We start from the raw sequence: 24514 nt of genomic DNA, 5'->3' as shown, positions 1-24514 counted from the left end.
TTTTTTTTAATTAACGTATGTTCTATGAAGGCCATTTATTTAGCCAGTGTGCCTCAGTATGTAAGTATGAGATTTTTACAGCTTGAGCCCATCTTGACAGGTGTCATATGTGTTCTGATTGCATGATGCCTGCACTGTGCCAGTTGTTAAATATTTGAATAATGCCTCTGCAATGTCATTGTTATATTGTGCTGAATTATTTTTGACTCAGTGAGTAATTTGTTAGAAATAGGTTACTTGAGAAATCCCAAACTTTTGTATTCATATCATTTGTATTTATGATGATTTCATAAGCTCTGCAGCTCGCATCAGTGGTGTTTTGTGCATTTGCTTTTTTTTTTTTTTTTGAGACAGGGTCTCGCCCTGTCGCCCAGGCTGGAGTGCAGTGGCACAGTCTTGGGTTGCTGCAACCTCTGCCTCTCGGACTCAAGCCATCCTTCCACCTTAGCCTCCAAGCAGCTGGGACTATAGGCATATGCCACCACACCCAGCTAATTTTTTGTTTTATTTTTGGTAGAGTTGGGGTCTTGCCATGTTGGTTCAAGACCCCAGGCTGGTCTTGAACTCTAAGTGCAACTGATCTGCTCTCTCGGTTTCCCAAAGTGCTGGGATTACAGGCATAAGCCACCATGCCTGGCTGCATTGGCTTCTTTTTAAATTGTTTTTTTGAAATAAGTAATATGTGTTCATGGCACAAAATTCAAATTGTTCAAAAGTGTATGTACTAAAATCTTTTTTTTTTGCCTTCTATGCAATAGATCTTTTCCAGAGACAATCAATATTTAGTTCATTCTTAGACATATTTAGCACATGCGTAGGTCTATGTGTAAACAATTTACACTCAAATCGTAGCCTACTGTTCACACTTTTCTCCACCTTAATTTTCTCACTTAAAGTATCTTAGAGATCTTTTCCTATCATATGGAGTGGCCTCATTCTTTTCTGTATGTACATCATATTTCATTATATAGTTATGTGCAACTTCATTAACTTTTTTTTTTTTTTTTTGAGACAGAGTCTTACTCTGTTGCCCAGGCGACTCACTGCAACCTCCACCTCCTGGGATCAAGCAATTGTTGTGCCTCAGCCTCCCAAGTAGTTGGGATTACAGGCATGTGCCTCCATGCCTGGCTAATTTTTGTATTTTTAGTAGAGGTGGGGTTTCACCATGTTGGCCAGGCTGGTCTTGAGCTCCTGACCTCAAGTGATCCACCCACCTTGGCTTTCCAGAGTGCTGGGATTACAGGTGTGATTCATCATGCCAGGCCGTCATTAACCTTTATCTTGTAATTTTTAAAAATTCAATACAATGAAGTTCTTGTATCTAACATCATGATCTAAATGTGTCTATAATATAAATTTCTAGCTGTTTGATTGATGTTTGAAAAATAAAAATTTTTGATAGATATTACCAAATTGCTGTTTTTTTGTTTATCTTTTTTTTTTTTTTTTTTTGAGACATTGTCTCACTGTGTCACCCAGTATAGAGTGCAGTGATGCAGTCTTGGCTCACTGCAACCTCTGCCTCCTGGGTTCAAGCGATTCTTGTGCCTCAGCCTTCCAAGTAGATGGGGCTACAGGCGCCTGCCACCACACCTGGCTAATTTTTGTATTTTTAGTAGAGACGGGGTTTTGCTATGTTGCCCAGGCTTGTCTTGAGCTCCTGCGCTCAAGGGATCCACTTGCCTCGGCCTCCCAAAGTGCTGGGATTACAGGTGTGCGCCATCGTACCCAGCCCCAAATTGCTCTTAATAAGTCCTATTGTACCTGTTTCCTCAACAACAGTGATGTATGTCAGTACCTGTTTCCTCATGTTCTTGCACATACTATGTATTATTTTTATATGTTGTTAGAGATTTGGAATTTGTCAAATATGTAAAACTGGTATATTAGTGTAGTTTTAATATTCATTCATTTTGTAAGCAAAGTTGGGTTTCATGTTTTAGTGCCACTTTTATTTCCCTTTTTGTTCATTGCCTTTGCCTAAATTTTCTTTTCTTTCTTTTTTCTTTTTTTAGCACCCTAGTTCCCACAAGCAGATAAATTTTATTTTAAAAAATGTTTTTCAGGAAGCTATTTGTACTTATGTAATGATGTGGGTTGAAATGATTTTTCTAAGTGTTTTCTTTTTGATTTTATGTTTTTTTGCATATAGAATTTCTAATTATTATATAGTTAAATATGTTAATAGGAAGTCCAGAAGTCTTAAAAACTCTTAGTTAGAAAAATGTTTACCACTTGAAGTGATAAAATGTTTTTTTGTATTATTTCATTCAGTGCTTTTATTTAATTATTTTTTATTTTTAGAAACATGTCCTGCTCTGTCACCTAGGCTAGAGTTCAGTGGCGTGATCATAGCTCACTGTAGCCTTGAAGTCCTGGACTCACAAGACTCTCCCACCTTGGCCTCCCAGAAGTGCCGGGATTACAGGCATGAGCCACCACACCTAACCCATTTAGTGCTTTTATGACTTTTATTTTAGACTCATTTTATGACTTCCATTTTACATTTAAATCTTAGACTCATTTGGAATTTTTTTTATGGTATGAGGGATGGATTGATTGATCCCCCCCCCCCAGATATTTGAATATAGCTGTCCCTAAACTTTTTTTTTTTTTTGAGGCAGAGTCTTGCACTGTCATCCAGGCTGGAGTGCAGTAGTGTGATCATAGCTCACTGTAGTTTTGAACTCCTGGGCTCAAACAATCTTCCCACCTCAGCCTCCGGAGTAGTAGGGCTACAGGTACCCACCACCATGCCCGGGTATTTTTTTTTTTTTTTTGATTATGGAGACAGAGTCTGGCTGTGTTGCCAGACTGGTCTCAAATTCTAGGTCTCAAGTGATCCTCCTGTCTTAGCCTCCCAAAGTTTTGGGATTTTAGGTGTGAACCACCTTGCCCAGCCACTAATCTTTTGATTAAATGATCTTTGTTCTATTTAGATGTCACTTTTATCATATAATACAGCTATGTAATTATAAAATTATAAAATTTATAATAACAATAACCACCACCACCAGCCAGGCATTGTTAGTAATAAGCACCTTATTCGTATAAATACCTTTTTTTAAACATTTTTTTTTTTTTTGAGACGGAGTCTCGCTCTGTCGCCCAGGCTGGAGTGCAGTGGCCAGATCTCAGCTCACTGCAAGTTCTGCCTCCCGGGTTTACGCCGTTCTCCTGCCTCAGCCTCCCAAGTAGCTGGGACTATAGGCGCCCGCCACCTCGCCTGGCTAGTTTTTTGTATTTTTTAGTAGAGACGGGGTTTCACCGTGTTAGCCAGGATGGTCTTGATCTCCTGACCTCGTGCCTGCTGCCTCGGCCTCCCAAAGTGCTGGGATTACAGGCTTGAGCCACCACGCCCGGCCTTTTTTAAACATTTTTATGAGTGATGTCTGTAGATTGGTTAATGGTATTGTAAATGTTAATTTCCTGGTTTAAATGATTATACTATGATTATGTAATATATATACATTGGGGAAGCTGAATGAAGAGTATAAAGGAATTCTGTACTTTTTTTGAATGCTTGAAATTATTTCAGAATAAAAAGTTACAGACAAGGAAATAATACAAACAAAACCAAAACAGCTATATTAAAGTTCTTATTTGAATTATGTATTTTAAAAATTTACAAGCAATATGTTTATGGACAATATAATCTAATTCAACCAGTTTAAGTAGAATGGAATATTTCATAGTATAATGGATAGCTTATAGCATTTATCCAGGAGAACTAGGTAACCAGGCACGTATACTTTTAAGCTAGGGCCATGTAACTAGGAGAATTGACTCCATGACAAGGAGAGACTGTTTTAGTAGAATCCCAGCTATCATCTCCTAACACTGCGTGGTAGTGATAATACAAAGCATTGTACACTGAAATCTCTGCCAGAGCTTTCTGAGAAAGATGAAATGTCTTCATCACTGTGCTTGCCAGGAGTTCTTGTCTCTCTGCGTGCAAGTACTGATCCTCACATTGTTCATTTCCATTTTTTTCAGTCTCATGCCTGTCTTTATTTTTGTTGAAAACCTGGGATACATGTTGTTGATCCTGCTGAAAGGAATTTTAATTTATTTCCTAGTTTTGAACCTTCCTTGCTTTCCTGGACTAAACTCTACTTGGTCATGTCTGTTTTATTTATAAGCCATTGGATTTTTTTTTTTTTTTTTTTTTTTTTTTAAGACGGAGTCTTGGTCTGTTGCCCAGACTGAAGCTCAATGGCGTGATCTCGGCTCATTGCAATCTCTGTCTCCCAGGTTTAAGTGATTCTCCTGCCTCAGCCTCCCAAGTAACTGGGACTACAGGCACATGCCACCATGCCTGGCTAAGTTTTTGTATTTTTTTTTTCTTTTTTTTGAGACGGAGTCTCACTCTGTTGACCGGGCTGGAGTGCAGTGGCATGATCTCAGCTCACTGCAATCTCCGCTGCTGGGGTTCAAGTGATTCTCCTGGCTTCAGCCTCCTAAGTAGCTGGGATTACAGGCGCATGCTACCACGTCTGGCTAATTTTTGTTTTTTTCAGTAGAGACGGGGTTTCACCATGTTGGCCAGACTGGTCTTGAACTCCTGACCTCAGGTGATTTGCCTGCCTTGGCCTCCCAAAGTACTGGGATTACAGGCATGAGCCACTGGGCCTGGCCATTTTTTGTAGTTTTTTAGTAGAGACGGGGTTTCACGGTGTTAGCCAGGATGATCTTGATCTCCTGACCTCGTGCTCCGTGCGCCTTGGCCTCCCAAAGTGCTGGAATTACAGGCATGAGCCACCACTCCCTGCCGGATTTGTTTTTTAAAGTTCACTTTCTTCTTGCATACCTTTTGGGTATGCAGTTTAGAAATGCGTAATGAAAAACCGAGAAGTATTCAGAAAGAAAAAAGTGTAGGTGAATCATGTGTGTAACTATTTCTGACAGAGATCTTTAAAAAATCTAGTTGATTGTATTATCGTATACCTTAAATGTAGGTATTTTTAAATTTAAAAAATTTATTTAAAAAATCTAGTTAAGTGAGATAACTCTACAAAGGTAATTCCAAAAGTATTTTAATTCCTTTACGTAATTAGGATTTATTTAAAATGTACAAACCTTTCCTTTGTGTGGGGAGGCTGTGGATGAGATGACAAGGCCGGTATAGCTATAGCGTTCTCATAGTAATATCAGTGAAACACATTTTCTTGATTACTGTCTTTGGATGTGTGACTAATTATATGTAAGTTATACTGATTATTGACAGAAAAGAAGAGAGGTAAAATGAATAGGCTTAATAAACCAAAAATTTGACTAATATAAACTCCAATGTGTGACCATTCTGAGCCTTTTTCAGCTTTTCAGTTTTACCATGAGCTCATTACTTGTTTGGTTAACAAAGGACCTTTAGATTATTCAGTGTAGTTCACAGATTTGATACTTCATAAACGAAATACTGAATGAGAAGCAATTGTAGAACTGATTTAGATCCTTATTGGTAACAGGTTAGTAGATAGCAATTTACCTAAGACATCCTATATTTGTTTTTGTTGAAAAATATTTTTATGTTTATATTCTCTTACTTGACTTTACTGTCTAAATTTGGAGATTACTTCAGAAACTTCAGTTTTTTGAGCTGTGTGTGTGTGTGTTTTTTTTTTTTTTTTTTTAATGAACATTTTGTTTTGGAGGAAGAATGTGAGTAGTTATTGTTAATCTAATGTTTAGGAACCTGCTGTAGTGATATTGAGGATACTAATGCTTTTACTTTTTTTTTTCCCTTGGAAGTTGGTAGGAGGACAGTTTGATTTGGAAATGAATTTCATTATCCAAGAAGGTGAGAGTATCAACTGCATGGTGGACCTACTGGAAAAATGTGACATTACTTGCCAAGCAGAAGTCTGGAGCATGTTTACAGCTATTCTGAAGAAAAGCATACGGAATCTTCAAGTCTGCACTGAAGTAGGCCTTGTTGAAAAAGTGCTTGGGAAAATTGAAAAAGTTGACAATATGATAGCAGGTATGATTTTTTTCTATAGTACAATGTATGCAAAGAAATAAAGTTTAATTTTTAAATACATATTTTTCTTATTCCATTTAGCAATATTTAAGAAATATTTGAGCATGTACCATGCACCTAGAACTTTAGTGTCCAAGCCCTTAAATAAGCACTGTTTATTTTAAATATTCTAGAAATATAACTAGCTGAGTTATTTTACTGTTTTCTTTTGTTTCCAGATCTTTTAGTTGACATGTTGGGAGTGCTGGCTAGCTATAATTTGACAGTTCGCGAGCTAAAGCTTTTCTTCAGTAAACTTCAAGGAGATAAAGGACAATGGGTAAAAAAACTTAAGTACTCTTTGGTATTTTAAAGTATCCCCCTCCCAAACACATTAGTAGCTTGTAAAGTAATGGATAATTGTCAAATTGAATAGATTAATTAAAATAGCATTGAGATCCCTATGGCTACTTTTGCCATACTTGGACCCTAAAAGTATGCACTAAGATAATGGTGTTTCAGGCAAACTGATAATTTAATTCTTCTTCCAATTGTTGTTCTTTAAATGTACATTCAATATTTATTAGAAAGGAAGATAAATGTAGAGAAAGAAAAGTATTAGGTAATAGTACATACCTTTTCTTCTTTTTGATCTAGTTTTATCTGAGTCCCTTAAACTTGAGTAACTCACTCTGTGAACAAAACCTCTGCAGTTAATTGGATCTACCCTCTTGAGATGCAACTTAGGAGTCATTTGCAATGGGTAGTGTTGGGGGTGAACTTATTTTGAACCCCAGGTGCCTTATCAAACTGTTTCTTCAACCATATAGTTATCTGTCCTGTTGAGGAGGAGTAGTAAATATTTTCTCCATTTTTGTTGCATTTCCAGGCTTATTTTAGTGCCCTTTACATTGCCCACAGCAACAGCTCAGTCAGCTGATCCTTAATCTAGCTTTTATTAAATGTATCTAAAATTGTGCCCTATAATTACTCTTTTTCGTTATGTTAAAATTTAGATTCTTTAGCATATTTCTCTCAAACTCCAGTTTAATGTGTTTAATGTTAGAGTTTTATTACTGATTGTCATTGAATTTGATTATATTTCTGGTTCTAGCTTATCTTGTGTTCATAGAGTTTTTGCATCTGTGAGTGTGTAAGGCAATTGTCATAAAATTTGGAAACATTTTAGTCATTGTTTCTTCAAATACTGTCTTCTTGTCCCCCCTTCCCATCTTTTCTGGGACTCCAATTACAGATATACTAGACCTCTTGATATTGTCTCACAGGTTACTGAGATCTGTTAACTCTTTTTTTAGTGTTTTTGTGCTTTATTTTAAATTGTTTTTATTGCTCTAGTTTCAAGTTAACTGATCTTTTCTTCGCAGTGTGTTAATTCCATCCACTGAAATTTCAGATAGTGTATTTTTCTTTCTGTAAATTCTTTTTTTTTTTTTCTGAGATGGAGTCTTGCTCTGTTGCCAGGCTAGAGTGCAGTGGTGTGATCTTAGCTCACTGCAACCTCCACCTCCTGGGTTCAAGTGATTCTCCTGCGTCAGCCTCCTGAGTAGCTGGGATTACAGGTGCACGCCACGACACCTGGCTGACTTTTCTATTTTTAGTAGAGACGGGGTTTCACCATGTTGACCAGGATGTTCTTGAACTCCTGACCCTGTGATCCGCCCGTCTTGGCCTCCCAAAGTGCTGGGATTACAGGTGTGAGCCACCGTGCCTGGCCTCTTTCTGTAAATTCTATTTGGTTCTTTTAAATATTTTCCATTTTTTTCCTTATTTAATTCTTTTAAATCCTTGAAAATATTTAGTATATTAATAGTTGCTTTAATGCTCTTATTTTTTCATTCTAGAATGTCATTTTCTAGGTCAGTTTACTCATTGATTTTGCTTCTTTATGTAGGTCACATTTTTCTGCTGCTTATGGCTACTGAATTTCGACAGCATATCAGACAGCAAATTTTATGTTGCTGAGAGCTGGATTTTGTCATATTCCTTTTATGATTGTTAGACTGGTTTTGCAGGCAGATAAGTTATTTGTGGATCAAAGTTATTTGTGGGATCAACTTTATCCTTTAAAACTAGTTTAAAGGTTTTTTTTTTTTTTTTTTTTTTTTTTCCCAGTAAGGTTTAGAGTGGCTGTTATGCTAGGGCTAGTTTAGCCTTACTATTCAGGCATGTCTCTTACAGAGTCTCTATTGAGTAACTCTTAAGTCGCAGACATAGGACGGGAGGTAGCAAGACTGTGGTCTCTCCAAAGTGTCTAGTAGGGTCTCAACAATTCCTAGCTCTGTATTAGTTTTGGGAATTCTTTAACTTGAAGCTCTTACTATCTTAGCCCCACCATGTTGAGTTTTATCGTAAGCATGATCAGTCTGGCATTAAGCCAAAGAGTCAGTGCAGATTTCTGGGACTTCTCTGTTCAGTTCTTTCCTCCGTAGTATTCTGCTCTGAAACTTCTATCCACTGTGGACTCCACTTTCTTTCCAACTCACTGAGACTTTCAAGTTTTGTTTGGTTTCCCTGTGCAATGATATGGAAATTGACACCAGGTTTAAAGTCATTTTGTTTGTTTTCTCAGGGATCACAGTCTTGAACTACCTCTTCCTCCATACTGAAAACTGTTTTTGTTTGATACATTTTGCCCACTTTTCTAGTTGTTTATGCTAGGTTGGTGCGTCCAGGTCATGTTACTGTGTCGTGTCCAGAAGAGAAAGTATATATTTAATTTTGGTTTTTATTTATATTCACATTATTTATTCTGAATATGTAACATATTTTTATTATATTCATAAGCATAGAAAATTATAGGTAAGAAAATAGCAAATAACATGAACTAATATTTATTTACAGAGGTAGAAACCACACAATCAGGTTAACACAAAATCATTAATAATTAGAGACATTCACATTAAAACAGTATTGATATGTCACCTTCCATCTGTAGTTTCTCAAGAATTTTAAAGTTGGAAAATGGCAAGTATAGTTTGGGATACAGAGTTATTTTATACTTGGTATGCTTTTCGTTAGAATCAATGCTAGTGGAGGCAACCTCAAGATGAGTCTAGTACTACTTAGTCATGTTAATTATACTGTATCCAGTGATTTAGTAATTCACTACTTAGTGCATGTTCCAAGAACTTCTCACATAGATCCATAAAATACACGAGGATGTTCACTGAAGTATTATTTTTGAAGGCAGTGAATGTTAACATGGATGGTCATCATTAAGAGAGTGGATTGGTAAAATGTACAAAAGGCACAGAATAGATTGTTCTATAACAGAATCAGTGCATGGAGTAATAAGAATAGATGTAAAATATATAGGAAGAAAGCGATGATAAGTATAAGCACACAAAAAACTTTTTTTTCTTTTTTTTTAAGACAGGGTCTCACTCTCACCCAGACTAGAGTGCAGTGGTGTGATCATGGCTCACTGCATTCTCAGCTTCCTGGGCTCAAGAGATCCTGCCACCTCAGCCTCCGAAGTAGCTGGGACCATGGATGTGCACCACCATGCTGGGCTAATTTTTGCATTTCTTTTAGAGACTGGGTTTCGCCATGTTGTCCAGACTGGTCTCAAACTCCTGAGCTCAAGCAGTCCTCCCAAAGTGCTAGGATTACAGGCGTGAGCCACCACACTCAGCCCCAAAAAACATTTTTGAAGGAATAATCTACATATAAAAGATTAAACATGTTAATATAGCGGCCTATGGGGAGCGAGAGGAGAATGAGAATAGGTTTAGATGATAAAGGGAAAAAATAATGAACTATTTATAAAATGAGAGCAAGGCCTTGCTCAGATATTCATTATATTTATTTAGTTATTTAATATTAGGCATATTATTTCTATCTTTTGCTGTCATAGCAGTGCAGCGAAAAACTCTCTGTATCTAAATCTCTGCCTTTGTGATGATTACTTTAGCATAGATTTTTGCATGTGGAAATAGTGCATTGGTGGACATGAACGTTTTTACAGACTCTTGAAATATGACTACTACATCTTTTTCCTTTCCTCTTTCTTTTTCTTTCTCAGACAGAGTCTTGCTCTGTTACCCAGGTTGGAGTGCAGTGGTGCTATCTCGGCTCCCTGAAACCTCTGCGTCCTAAGTCAAGCACTCCTCCCACCTCAGCCTTCCAAATAGCTGGGACCACAGGCACTTGCCACCATTCTTGGCTAATTTTTGTATTGTTTTGTAGAGATGGAGTTTTGCCATGTTGCCCAGGCTGATCTTAAACCCCTAGGCTCAAGCGATCCCTCCACCTTGGCCTCCGAAAGTGTTGAGATTACAGATGTGAGCCACTGTGCCTGGCCTAAGTTTTTTTCTGAAAGGCTTTCCCAGTACAGTATATACTCCCCCAGCAATGTCTGTCAAGTAAAGTGCTTATCTTAATGTGTTCTTTTGTTGACTGATTTATAGGAAAGGAAATTTGGAGGAATGATGTTTCTAGATGGACATGCTACAATACTGTATTTTTATTTTTAACTGCAAAGTTATTTTTGGTTATTTTACTTTGGAATTTATTTTAAAAAAATCACTGATTGTAGTTACTTGTTATTATGCTTTTATAATTGAGCAGTATGATTAATTGAAAATTTCTTGTTCACTTAAGAATGAAGCTTTCCACTTAATATTTAGGTGAAAGGTAGCCAAACTCTTTTACACAGTTAGTAATTATAATTTATATCATCTATGAAAATAAGATGAAGGCAAACCAGTGATTTCATTTGTAGTTTGACCCTGTTTTGAACTTTTAAACTTTTAACAAGGAGGAATGCCCTGCACTTTTCTTATTTGCTTATAAACAGATTAAAATGACATGGTATGTCTGATTATCTTTTGTTTATCCTTGTAACTGCAAATGAGATTTTTCATTTTTATTGCTGATTGTTTCAGTATTAGAGACTTGTGGACCAAAGAAACATTAATCAAATAAACTCAGCGTTGCAGCTTTTGTATGTATATGCTATGTGTATACATATATTTATATGCTATGCAGTAAAGGTATATTGTAGAACGAAATATGATAGGGAAGTTTAATCCACTCTCAATTTCAAGGAAGGCTACCCTGAGGAAGTGACTGTTAACATGAGCTCTAAAGGCTGGGTAAGGTTGACTTGGTTAAGAGGGGAGTAGAGGAGCCCTTTTGAGAACATTTTAAGCTTAAGGAATAGCTTTTGCTGAGGCCTTGTTGTGGGAAGAAGACTGAGAAAAAAGGATGGAGTGCAGGGAGAAGGGGAGAGTAAGAAGCAAAATGAGGCTAAAGAGGTAGATAAAGTATCTTATAGTCTATGTTAAAGGTTTTGGTCTCTATTTTAATGGTGAAAGTACAGTTTTTTTTTTCTTTGACTTTACGATGGTGTGAAAGTGATATGCATTCCGTATGCTCCTTGACTTAGGATGGGGCTACCTCCAGCTAAACCCATCTTAAGTTGACAGTATTTTGGGTTGAAAACATACTTTCTATTTACATTATTTTCTACTTACTGTGGGTTTATCAGGATGTAACCCTATCATAAGTTGAGGAGCATCTGTATAGTTGTTTAAAAGGATGGACTCTGGAGCAGATTGAGTTCTGATCCTGACCTTGACAGTTATTACCCATATGACTTTGGGAATGTTCCCTGCGTCAGATTCTTTTTCTGTAAACTGGGGATAATAATAATAATACCATCCCATAGGGTGATTATGAGGTTAAAATATTTTAGTGTTTTTGAAGTACCTTTTTTTTGAAATGTTTATTTTTATTTTTTTAATTTTATTTTTCCATAAGTTATTGGGGTATAGGTGGTATTTGATTACATGAGTAAGTTCTTTAGTGGTGAATTTGTGAGATTTTGGTGCACCCATCACTTGAGCAGTATACACCGCACCATATTTGTAGTCTTTTATCTCTCGCCCCCCTCCCACTCTTACCCCAAGTCCCCGAAGTCCATTGTATCGTTCTTATTCCTTTGCGTTCTCACAGCTTCTCCCACGTATCAGTGAGAACATACAATGTTTGGTTTTCCATTCCTAAGTTACTTCACTTAGAATAATAGTTTCTAGTCTTATCCAGGTCACTGCAAATGCTGTTAATTCATTCCTTTTAATGGCTGAGTAGTATTCCAGTAGTATCACAGTTTCTTTCTTTTTTTTTTTAATTATACTTTAAGTTCTAGGATACATGTGCACAACGTGCAGGTTTGTTACATATGTATACATGTGCCATGTTGGTGTGCTGCACCCATTAACTCATCATTTACATTAGGTATATCTCCTAATGCTATCCCTCCCTCCTCTCCCCTCCCCACAATAGGACCCGGTGTGTGATGTTCCCCTTCCTGTGTCCAAGTGATCTCATTGTTCAGTTCCCACCTATGAGTGAGAACATGCGGTATTTGGTTTTCTGTTCTTGCGGTAGTTTGCTGAGAATGATGGTTTCCAGCTGCATCCATGTCCCTACAAAGGACATGAACTCATTCTTTTTTATGGCTGCATAGTATTCCATGGTGTATATGCGCCACATTTTCTTAATCCAGTCTGTCACTGATGGACATTTGGGTTGATTCCAAGTCTTTGCTACTGTGAATAGTGCCGCAATAAATATACGTGTGCATGTGTCTTTACAGCAGCATGACTTATAATCCTTTGGGTATATCTCCAGTAATGGGATGGCTGGATCAAATGGTATTTCTAGTTCTAGATCCTTGAGGAATCGCCACACTGTTTTCCACAATGGTTGAACTAGTTTACAGTCCCACCAACAGTGTGCAAGTTTTCCTATTTCTCCACATCCTCTCCAGCACTTGTTGTTTCCTGATTTTATAATGATTGCCATTGTAACTGGTGTGAGATGGTATCTCATTGTGGTTTTGATTTGCATTTCTCTGATGGAGAGTGATGATGAGCATTTTTTCATGTGTCTGTTGGCTGCATGAATGTCTTCTTTTGAGAAGTGTCTGTTCATATCATTTGTCCACTTTTCGATGGGGTTGTTTGTTTTTTTTCTTGTAAATTTGACTGAGTTCTTTATAGGTTCTGGATATTAGCCCTTTGACAGATGGGTAGATTGCAAAAATTTTCTCCCATTCTGTAGGTTGCCTGTTCACTCTGATGGTAGTTTCTTTTGCTGTGCAGAGGCTCTTTAGTTTAATTAGATCCCGTTTGTCAATTTTGGCCTTTGTTGCCATTGCTTTTGGTATTTTAGACGTGAAGTCCTTGCCCATGCCTATGTCCTGAATAGTATTACCTAGATTTTCTTCTAGGGTTTTTATGGTTTTAGTTCTAACATGTAACCCTCTAATCCATCTTGAATTAATTTTCATATAAGGAATAAGGAAAGGATCCAATTTCAGCTTTCTACTTATGGCTAGCCAATTTTCCGAGCACCATTTATTAAATAGGGAATCCTTTCCCCATTTCTTGTTTTTGTCAGGTTTGTCAAAGATCAGATGGCTGTAGATGTGTGGTATTATTTCTGAGGGCTCTGTTCTATTCCATTGGTCTGTATCTCTGTTTTGGTACCAGTACCATGCTGTTTTGGTTACTGTAGCCTTGTAGTATAGTTTGAAGTCAGGTAGCATGATGCCTCCAGCTTTGTTCTTTGGCTTAGAATTGTCTTGGCAATGCGGGCTCTTTTTTGGTTCCATATGAACTTTAAAGCAGTTTTCTCCAATTCTGTGAAGAAAGTCATTGGTAGCTTAATGGGGATGGCATTGAATCTATAAATTACCTTGGGCAGTATGGCCATTTTCACAATATTGATTCTTCCTATTCATGAGCATGGTATGTTCTTCCATTTGTTTGTGTCCTCTTTGATTTCACTGAGCAGTGGTCTGTAGTTCTCCTTGAAAGGTCCTTTACGTCTCTTGTAAGTTGGATTCCTAGGTATTTTATTCTCTTTGAAGCTATTGTGAATGGGAGTTCATTCATGATTTAGCTCTCTGTTTGTCTGTTCCTGGTGTATAAGAATGCGTGTGATTTTTGCACATTGATTTTGTATCCTGAGACTTTGCTGAAGTTGCTTATCGGCTTAAGGAGATTTGGGACTGAGACAATGGGGTTTTCTTAATATACAATCATGTCATCTGCAAACAGGGACAATTTGACTTCTTCTTTTCCTAACTGAATACCCTTTATTTCTTTCTCTTGCCTGATTGCCCTAGCCAGAACTTCCAACACTATGTTGAATAGGAATGGTGAGAGATGGCATCCCTGTCTTGTGCCAGTTTTCAAAGGGAATGCTTCCAGTTTTTGCCCATTCAGTATGATATTGGCTGTGGGTTTTTCATAAATAGCTCTTACTATTTTGAGATACGTTCCATCAGTACCGAATTTATTGAGAGTTTTTAGCATGAAGGGCTGTTGAATTTTGTCAAAGGCCTTTTCTGCATCTATTGAGATAATCATGTGGTTTTTGTCTTTGGTTCTGTTTATATGCTGGATTACGTTTATTGATTTGCATATGTTGAACCAGCCTTGCATCCCAGGGATGAAGCCCACTTGATCATGGTGGATAAGCTTTTTGATGTGCTGCTGGATTCACTTTGCCAGTATTTTATTGAGGAAATTTGCATCGATGTTCATCAGGGATATTGGTCTAATTCTCTTTTTTTGTTGTGTCTCTGCCAGGCTTTGGTATCAGGATGATGTTAGCCTCATAAAATGAGTTAGGGAAGATTCCCTCTTTTTCTATTGATTGGAATAGTTTCAGAAGGAATGGTACCAGCTCCTCTTTGTACCTCTGGTAGAATTCGGCTGTGAATCCGTCTGGTCCTGGACTTTTTTGGTCGGTAGGCTATTAATTATTGCCTCAATTTCAGAGCCTGCTATTGGTCTATTCAGGGATTCAACTTCTTCCTGGTTTAGTCTTGGGAGAGTGTAAGTGTCCAGGAAATTATCCATTTCTTCTAGGTTTTCTAGTTTATTTGCGTAGAGGTGTTTATAGTATTCTCTGATGGTAGTTTGTATTTCTGTGGGGTCGGTGGTGATATCCCCTTTATCATTTTTTATTGCATGTATTTTATTCTTCTGTCTTTTCTTCTTTATTAGTCTTGCTAGCGGTCTATCAATTTTGGTGATCTTTTCAAAAAAGTAGCTCCTGGATTCATTGATTTTTTTGGAGGGTTTTTTGTGTCTCTATCTCCTTCAGTTATGCTCTGATCTTAGTTATTTCTTGCCTTCTGCTAGCTTTTGAATGTGTTTGCTCTTGCTTCTCTAGCTCTTTTAATTGTGATGTTAGGGTGTCAATTTTAGATCTTTCCAGCTTTCTCTTGTGGGCATTTAGTGCTATAAATTTCCCTCTACACACTGCTTTAAATGTGTCCCAGAGATTCTGGTATGTTGTATCTTTGTTCTCATTGGTTTCAAAGAACATCTTTATTTCTGCCTTCATTTTGTTATGGACCCAGTAGTCATTCAGGAGCAGGTTGTTCAGTTTCGACGTAGTTGAGCGGTTTTGATTGAGTTTCTTAGTCCTGAGTTCTAGTTTGTTTGCACTGTGGTCTGACAGACAGTTTGTTATAATTTCTGTTCTTGTACATTTGCTGAGGAGTGCTTTACTTCCAACTATGTGGTCAATTTTGGAATAAGTGCGATGTGGTGCTGAGAATAATGTATATTCTGTTGATTTGAGGTGGAGATTTCTGTAGATGTCTATTAGGTCTGCTTGGTGCAGAGTTGAGTTCAATTCCTGGATATCCTTGTTAACTTTCTGTCTTGTTGATCTGTCTAATGTTGACAGTGGGGTGTTAAAGTCTCCCATTATTATTGTATGGGAGTCTAAGTCTCTTTGTAAGTCTCTAAGGACTTGCTTTATGAATCTGGGTGCTCCTGTATTGGGTGCATATATATTTAGGATAGTTAGCTCTTCCTGATGAATTGATCCCTTTACCATTATGTAATGGCCTTCTTTGTCTCTTTTGATCATTGATAGTTTAAAGTCTGTTTTATCAGAGACTAGGATTGCAACCCCTGCTTTTTTTTGTTCTCCATTTGCTTGGTAGATCTTCCTCCATCCCTTTATTTTGAGCCTATGTGTGTCTCTGCATGTGAGATGGGTCCCCTGAATACAGCAAACTGATGGGTCTTGACTCTATCCAATTTGCCAGTCTGTGTCTTTTAATTGGACCATTTAGTCCATTTACATTTAAGGTTAATATTGTCATGTGTGGACTTGATCCTGTCATTATGATATTAGCTGGTTATTTTGCTCGCTAGTTGATGCGCAGTTTCTTCCTAGCATCGATGGACTTTACATTTTGACATGTTTTTGCAATGGCTGGTACCTGTTGTTCCTTTCCATGTTTACTGCTTCTTTCAGGATCTCTTGTAGGGCAGGCCTGGTGTTGACAAAATCTCTCAGCATTTGCTTGTCTGTAAAGGATTTTATTTCTCCTTTGCTTATGAAGCTTAGTTTGGCTGGATATGAAATTCTGGGTTGAAAATTCTTTTCTTTCAGAATGTTGAGTGTTGGCCCCCACTCTCTTCTGGCTTGTAGAGTTTCTGCTGAGAGATCTGCTGTTAGTCTGATGGGCTTCCCTTTGTGGGTAACCCGACCTTTCTCTCTGGCTGCCCTTAACATTTTTTCCTTCATTTCAACTTTGGTGAATCTGACAATTATGTGTCTTGGAGTTGCTCTTCTCGAGGAGTATCTTTGTGGCATTCTCTGTATTTCCTGAATTTGGATGTTGGCCTGCCTTACTAGGTTGGGGAAGTTCTCCTGGATGATATCCTGCAGAGTGTTTTCCAGCTTGGTTCCATTTTCCCCGTCACTTTCAGGCACTCCAATCAGACGTAGATTTGGTCTTTTCACATAATCCCATATTTCTTGGAGGCTTTGTTCATTTCTTTTTACTCTTTTTTCTCTATACTTCTCTTCTCGCTTCATTTCATTCATTTGATCTTCAATCGCTGATACTCTTTCTTCCAGATGATCGAGTCAGTTACTGAAGCTTGTGCATTTGTCACGTAGTTCTCGTGTTATGGTTTTCATCTCTATCATTTCTTTTAAGGACTGCTCTATATTGGTTATTCTAGTTAGCCATTTGTCAAATCTTTTTTGAAGGTTTTTAGTTTCTTTGTGCTGGTTACGTAGTTCCTCCTTTAGCTCTGAGAAGTTTGATTGACTGAAGCCTTTATCTCTCGACTCATCAGAGTCTTTCTCCGTCCAGCTTTGTTTTGTTGCTGGCGATGAGCTGCATTCCTTTGGAGGGGGAGATGTGCTCTGATTTTTTGAATTTCCAGCTTTTCTGCACTGTTTTTTCCCCATCTTTGTGGTTTTATCTGCCTTTGGTCTTTGATGATGGTGACGTACTGCTGGGGTTTTGGTGTGGGTGTTCTTTCTGTTTGTTAGTTTTCCTTCTAACACTCAGGACCCTCAGCTGTAGGTCTGTTAGAGTTTGCTTGAGGTCCTCTCCAGACCTTGTTTGCCTGGGTATCAGCAGTGGAGGCTGCAGAAGATAGAATATTGCTGAACAGTGAGTGTTGCTGTCTGATTCTTGCTGTAGAAGCTTTGTCTCAGGGGTGTACCCCGCCGTGTGAGGTGTGAGGTGTCAGTCTGCACCTAGTGAGGGATGTCTCCCAGTTGGGCTACTCGGGTCAGGGACCCACTTAAGCAGGCAGTCTGTCTGTTCTCAGATCTCAACCTCTGTACTGGGAGATCCACTGCTCTCTTCAGAGCTTTCAGACGGGGGCATTTACCTCTGTCGAGGTTTCTGCTGCTTTTTGTTTAGCTATGACCTGTCCCCAGAGGAGGAGTCTACAGAGGCAGGCCGGCCTCCTTGAGCTGTGGTGGGCTCCACCCAATTTGAGCTTCCAGGTGGCTTTGTTTACCTACTTAAGCCTCAGCAATGGTGGGCACCCCTCCCCCAGCCTTGCTGCTGCCTTGCAGTTAGATCTCAGACTGCTGTGCTAGCAATGAGGGAGGCTCCGTGGGCGTGGGACCCTCTGGGCCAGGTGTGGGATATAGTCTCCTGGTGTGCCGTTTGCTAGGACTCTTGGTAAAGTGCAGTATTAGGGTGGGAGTTACCCGATTTTCCAGGTGTTGTGTGTCTCAATTTCCTTTGGCTAGGAAAAGGAATTCCCTTCCCCCTTGCGCTTCCCAGGTGAGGCGATGCCTCGCCCTGCTTCAGCTCTTGCTGGTCGGGCTGCACCCACGGACCAGCGCCAACTCTCTGACATGACCCAGTGAGATGAACCTGGTACCTCAGTTGAAAATGCAGAAATCACCTATCTTCTGTGTCGCTCACGCTGGGCCTGGAGGCTGGAGCTGTTCCTATTCGGCCATCTTATCACAGTTTCTTTATCCACTCATTGATTGATGGGCATTTGGGTTGGTTCCACGATTTTGCAATTGTCAGTTATGCTGCTATAAACATGCTTGTACAAGTATCTTTTTGAAGTACCTTTAACAGTGGAGTAAGCATTATTTAAGTATTTGTTAAATTATTAAGTGTCTTAATTTTAAAGAAGGGTGGGTGGTGGGTTGATGTAGTTTGTATTTTTAAAAGATCATTTTTCGCTGGGTGTGGTGGCTCATGCCTGTAATCCCAGCACTTTGGGAGGCTGAGGCAGGCGGATCACTTGAAGTCAGGATTTTGAGACCAGCCTGGCCAATGTGGTGAAACCCTGCCTCTACTAAAAATACAAAAAATATAGGCCAGGCACGGTGGCTTATGCCCGTAATTCCAGTACTTTGGGAGGCCCAGGTGGATGGATCACCTGAGGTCGGTTCAAGACCAGCCTGACCAACATGGAGAAACCCCATCTCTGCTAAAAATACAAGTTAGCTGTGTGTGGTGGCGTGCACCTGTACCACACAGGTGCTTGGAAGGCCGAAGCAGGAGAATTGCTTGAACCTGGGAGGAAGAGGTTGTGGTGAGCTGAGATTGCACCATTGCAGTCTATCCTGAGTGACAGAGCGAGACTCCATCTCAAAATCAAAACAAACAAACAAAAAAATTAGCTGGTGTGGTGGCACACACCTGTAATCCCAGCTACTCTGCAGGTGAATCACTTGAACCCGGGAGGCAGAGTTTGCAGTGAGCCGAGATCGCGCCACTGCACTTGGACTCCAGCCTGGGCGGCAGAACGAGACTCCGTCTCAAAAAAAGAAAGAAAGAAAAAGATCATTTTTGCTGCAGCTTGGAGAAGAGTTTCAGGTGTCTAATAATATTGGCTTGTATTTATTGAATACCTAATAGGCCCTAGAGCATTACAAAAACTGGTGTAGAGTACATTATTTCTTTAAGATAATTGAAAATAAAAGTTGTTTTCTATGCTTTTAAGCTTATAGCATTATTCCTGTATACATTAAAGCAAGACTATATTAAAAATGTGTTTTTTTTTTTTTTTGGTCTTATGGTGAATACTGTGGTTAATGAATTGTTAATTATCTTCATAGCCTGCACATGCTGGGAAGTTGCTGTCTGTGTTAAAACATATGCCTCAGAAGTATGGTCCTGATGCCTTTTTTAACTTTCCGGGAAAGAGTGCTGCAGTAAGTAAATATTAATGAGGAAATCACTCCCAGTTCTTCTTTCCTTTGCTCCCTGAAAGTACAGCCCTGTGAACACCCCTGACAGGTTCTGTGCTAGGTAGAAACTTCTGTTCAACATACTTTAATCCTTATGACTGCATGTTACTTTTTTGTAATTGCTTTGGAGGTTGAGGAAACAGAGGCTTAAATTAGTTGAGAAAATGTTCAGTCACAGCTTGAGTCAGCAATGGAATAAGAACCTCATTCTTTTAAACATAGCCGTGTTGTCTTAAGGAGCTGTTTGTGTGTAACACCTTCATGTCTGTCTTTGTGAACATTTTTCTCTCACCTTTCATTACTCTACCTGTGTTTTTTTTTGTACCTGGTGTATAGAATGATAGTGAAGACATAGAGGCTTTGAAATTTACTATGCAAGTTTTCCTTTACTTGTGAGTTTCCAAATTATGTTGATCTCAGCGTTCCTGTAAGCTGTTAATCAGTTTATACATAAGACAATTATGTATAATAGTGATATCTGTAATGTTTCATAATGTTATTGAAGCACATTCTATAATATATATGTTATTTATGGAAGTTTTTAAAATCTCCTCATTATTACGTTGGTCAGTCTTTTACAAGCAAAACAAACTATTTTTTTTTTCTTTTTGAGACAGAGTTTTGCTCTTGTTGCCCAGGCTGGAGTGCAGTGGCGCGAGCTCGGCTCACTGCAACCTCTGCCTCCCGGGTTCTAGTGATTCTCCTGCCTCAGCCTCCTGAGTAGCTGGGATTACAAGCACCCACCACCAAGCCTGACTAATTTTTGTATTTTTAGTAGTGATGGGGTTTTGCCATGTTGGCCAGGCTTGTCTGGAACTCCTGACCTCAGGTGATCCATCCACCTCAGCCTCCCGAAGTGCTGGGATTACAGGCGTGAGTCACCACGCCCGGCCCAAAACAAACTTTTAAAAAAGATATTTCAGTCTGTTCTTTTCCTGAGCTTATCTTTCAATCATTGTTTTATGTTTGTTCTCATAAAATCTTATATTAGGCCCTGTGTAGCCTGGCAATATCTGCAGAAAGATAAGAATATGTTTTAATATGACATTTGTGATATTTGAGTTTTATATACACAATATACAACTTTCTTTGAAAAGTTTTATTGCCCAGTTTTTTCCTTTACAGTTTTTCCTTATAAGGCTTTTAGATTTGTAGCTTTTCAGAATAATTTTACTTTCTTATCATAGCCTATCATTGCCTCTAACATTAAAAAAAGTGTTCTTAAGAGATTAACTTTTTTCGTGCCTCATGTTATAATTTTATTATTTACAGTTCTCTGAGATTGCAGTGCATGCATTTATCTTGAAAGTAGGGCAGGTGAGCTGAACAGCTTTTGAAACTTGAAGAGAATAGATGTTTTAAATATGTTCAGTGACTTCCTTTCCTTAAACATAGCTTTTACTGGGAATTTAAAGTATTCATGAATGAAGTATTTTTGCAAAACTTATACATCTTTGCTATTATTTTTGGTGAGAGACAACATGTGTACACACTGAATATATGTTTTTCTCCTAAAATTTTTTTTTGTCAGTCTGTGAGTTGTAGTTATTCTTTTCCTTTTTTCTTAATGCAACGTTCATTTTAAATCAGCCTCTTGAAGTCTCAGTGTTATTACTGAAGTTTGTCTCTGTGATGTCTTTCATATTTTAGGCCATATCTAATACATATAAAAGAATGTATGTATATATTATATGTATACATAAATGCATATGTAAGTTACAATAAAACAGAAGCTTGTATAGTTTGAATTTTTTAAAAAACAGCTTTATTGAGATATAATTCACATACTACACAATTAACTCCTTTAAAGTATATAGTACAGTAGGTAAATGTGTTCACAGAGTTGTCAACCATCACCACAGTCAATTTTGGGACATTCTCATCACACCCAAAAGAAACCCCATACTGATTAGCAGCCACTCCCCATATTCCCCAGCCCTATTCTGGACCATTCATATTAGTGGAATCATACAACATGTGGTATTTTGTGACTGCCTTTTTTCATTTATCATAATGTTTTCAGGGTCCATCCATGGTATAGCATGTATCAGTACTTCTTTCCTTTTTATGGCTAATATTATATTGTACGGATATACCATACTTTATTTAATCATTTGTCAACTAATGGATATCTGGGATTTTCACTTTTTGGGCTACTATGAATAATACTGCTATGGACATTAGTGTACAATTTTATGTGTGGACATATGTTTTAATGTCCCCATCTCTAGACTGGGTCGTATGGTCTTTGTTTAACATTTTGATGAACTTGCAGACTATTTTTCAAAGTAGCTGTAACATTTTATGATTCCACTAGCAATGCATAAGGGTCAAATTTCTCTACATCCTTGCCAACATGGTTAATGTCTATTTTTTTTTGTTTTTGAGATGGAGTCTTGCTCTGTCACCCAGACTGCAATGCACTGGTGTGCTCTTGGCTCACTGCAACCTCCGCCTCCCCGGTTCAAGCGATTCTTGTGTCTCAGCTTCCTGAGTAGCTGGGATTACAGGTGCATACCACCATGCCTAGGTGATTTTTGTATTTTTTCATAGAGACGGGATTTCACCATATTGGCCATGCTGGTCTTGAACTCCTGACCTCAAGTGAGCCATCTGCCTCAGCCTCCCAAAGTGTTGGGATTATAGGCGTGAGCCACCGCATCCGGCCAATATCTGTCTCTGTGATTGTATTAATAGCTATCCTAGTTGGTATAAAGTGGTATCTCATTGTAGTTTTGATTTGCATTTCCTTTATGGCTAATGATATTGAGCATCTTTTTATGTTTTTATTGGCTATTTGTATATCTTCTTTGGAAACATTTATATTGAGATCTTTTGCCCATTTTAAAATTTTACTTGTCCTTTTATTATTGAGTTGTAGGAGTACTTTATATATTTTGGTTACAAGTCCTTTATCATTTATTCAGTTTGCAAATGTTTACTCCATTCTTGTGGCTTGTCTTTTCACTTTTTTGATGGTGTTCCTTAAAGCACAGGTTTTAATTTTAATAAAGTCCAATGTATATATTTTTTCTTTTGTCACTTGTCCTTTTGGTGGCATAATAAGGATTTGCCTAACCAAAGGACACCAGGGCCTGATGCTAATACCACAGTCTTCATCCCTGTTACTTTATATTAATGGTAGGTTTTGAAATTGGTAGTATGAGTCCTCTAACTTTGTTCTTCTTCTTTTTTTTTTGAGATGGAGTTTTGTTCTCCATCACCCAGGCTGGAGTGCAATGGCACGATCTCGGCTCACTGCAACCTCCGCCTCGTGGGTTCAAGCAATTCTCCTGCCTCAGCCTCCTGAGTAGCTGGGATTACAGGCACCCACTACCATGACTGGCTAATTTTTGTGTTGTTTTAGTAGAGACAGGGTTTCACCATGTTAGTCAGGCCAGTCTTGAACACCTAACCTCAGGTTATCCACCCACCTTGGCCTCCCAAAGTGCTGGGATTACAGGCGTGAGCCACTGTGTCTGGCCTGTTCTTTTTAAAGATTGTTTTGGCTATACAAGATCTTTTTATTATGTAGTATGATCTTTTAAATAAAAATCTAAACTGAGTGGTAAAGCCATTTGTATATTGACCTCTGAATAAAAATATTATGAACTAATCTTCTTCAGTTTTATATTTGTAGTTTTATAAAAGCAGCATATACCAAGTTTTTCTGTTTTGTCTTTCCATTCCTGTCCATCTTTGTCTATTCTAATACCTTAAAGTTTCATCAAATTTCCAATTTGTTATCACTTCCTATCTCTTTTAATTTGAATCTCTGTGGATATGTTCATTTTAAGAAATGAAGAATACAAGATTCATGTGTCCAGGTTACACTGAATTTTTTTCATTTAATTAACATTACTATGTATTAGGGAAAATTAAAAAGTTACTACAAGTCTTCTTCCGGATAAAGAGTCTTCTTTCAGATATTTTGATTGTGACATAAAGTAATGTGATGTAGTACAAATATATGTAGCATTGCAAAGTCTTATTTTCATGATTTTAATAATACGGGGTTTCACGTGAGTTAATAACTCAAAGTTTCTTTCCTTTAGGCTATTGCATTACCTCCTATAGCCAAATGGCCGTACCAGAATGGTTTTACATTTCATACATGGCTTAGAATGGATCCTGTAAATAACATCAATGTAGATAAGGATAAACCGTATTTGTATTGGTATGTATTTATGTAACTGATTAGTGTTAAAACCTTACTTTGAAACTGAGAAGAATATTTAGAGGTAAATGAAAACCTAATCTTTATAGTTTCAGAACCAGCAAAGGTCTTGGCTATTCTGCTCATTTTGTTGGAGGCTGTTTGATTATAACATCAATAAAGTCAAAAGGAAAAGGCTTTCAACATTGTGTGAAATTTGATTTCAAGCCACAAAAGGTACATGATCTTATTGAGTCATAGTTATGTTAACAAGCTATGCTAGTCATCAAAATGCTTAGTTTTAATGTTATTCATATAATAACATGCTAAAGCACAACTCCATTTTTACTGTTTCAAAAGATGAAGCGTAAATCACTGGATAATTGACCTCTCTGATTTGGATATGAAAAAGATTGCAAATTTAGTTATTTATGGAGATCAAGGGAGACACAAATAGGAAATATCTATGGCATTTATTTTACTATTGCAAATTTAATATGTGTTTGCTTTTGTACCTTAAAACTTAGTGGTTAATAAATGGTTCATCAACAAAATGTATAGGTAGATAGGTAGTCAGATAGATTAAGCAAATATGGCAAAAATTTGACAATTGTGGAATCTAGGTGGTGCGAAAAGGGGGTGTTTGTACTTGATTTTCAGATTTTTGGGGTATGTTTGAAAACTTCCATAATAAAAAGCTGGAAAAATAATCTAGTGATTAAGTTCTTATCAGTTGAAAGGCCCATGAATAGATAATTGTTCCAGAAGGTAAATATTGAATTTAACAAAGGTAGTCTTATTTTATTTTTAGGTTGAATTACAACTTATCATTTAACTTTTACTCATCAATATGGTTGCGTTATTGGGAT

At 37.8% G+C, this 24514-nt stretch overlaps 1 protein-coding gene across 5 annotated transcripts in view; it reads left to right on the top strand.

Moving 5' to 3' along the window:
• Positions 1-24514, top strand: part of LRBA (LPS responsive beige-like anchor protein) — a 766998-nt gene that overhangs the window by 72316 nt on the left and 670168 nt on the right. For all 5 annotated transcript variants that reach the window (XM_028848808.2, XM_028848811.2, XM_028848807.2 and 2 more), the window contains exons 3-7: positions 5752-5983; positions 6202-6302; positions 19358-19453; positions 23545-23666; positions 23756-23882. In XM_028848808.2, the coding sequence (XP_028704641.1) occupies positions 5752-5983; positions 6202-6302; positions 19358-19453; positions 23545-23666; positions 23756-23882 (678 nt within the window). The remainder of the gene's footprint in view (positions 1-5751; positions 5984-6201; positions 6303-19357; positions 19454-23544; positions 23667-23755; positions 23883-24514) is intronic.

The sequence above is a fragment of the Macaca mulatta genome, chromosome 5 (genome assembly GCF_049350105.2).
Source record: "Macaca mulatta isolate MMU2019108-1 chromosome 5, T2T-MMU8v2.0, whole genome shotgun sequence".
Taxonomy (NCBI): Eukaryota; Metazoa; Chordata; class Mammalia; order Primates; family Cercopithecidae; genus Macaca; species Macaca mulatta.
This window is presented reverse-complemented; position numbering and strand designations above follow the sequence as displayed.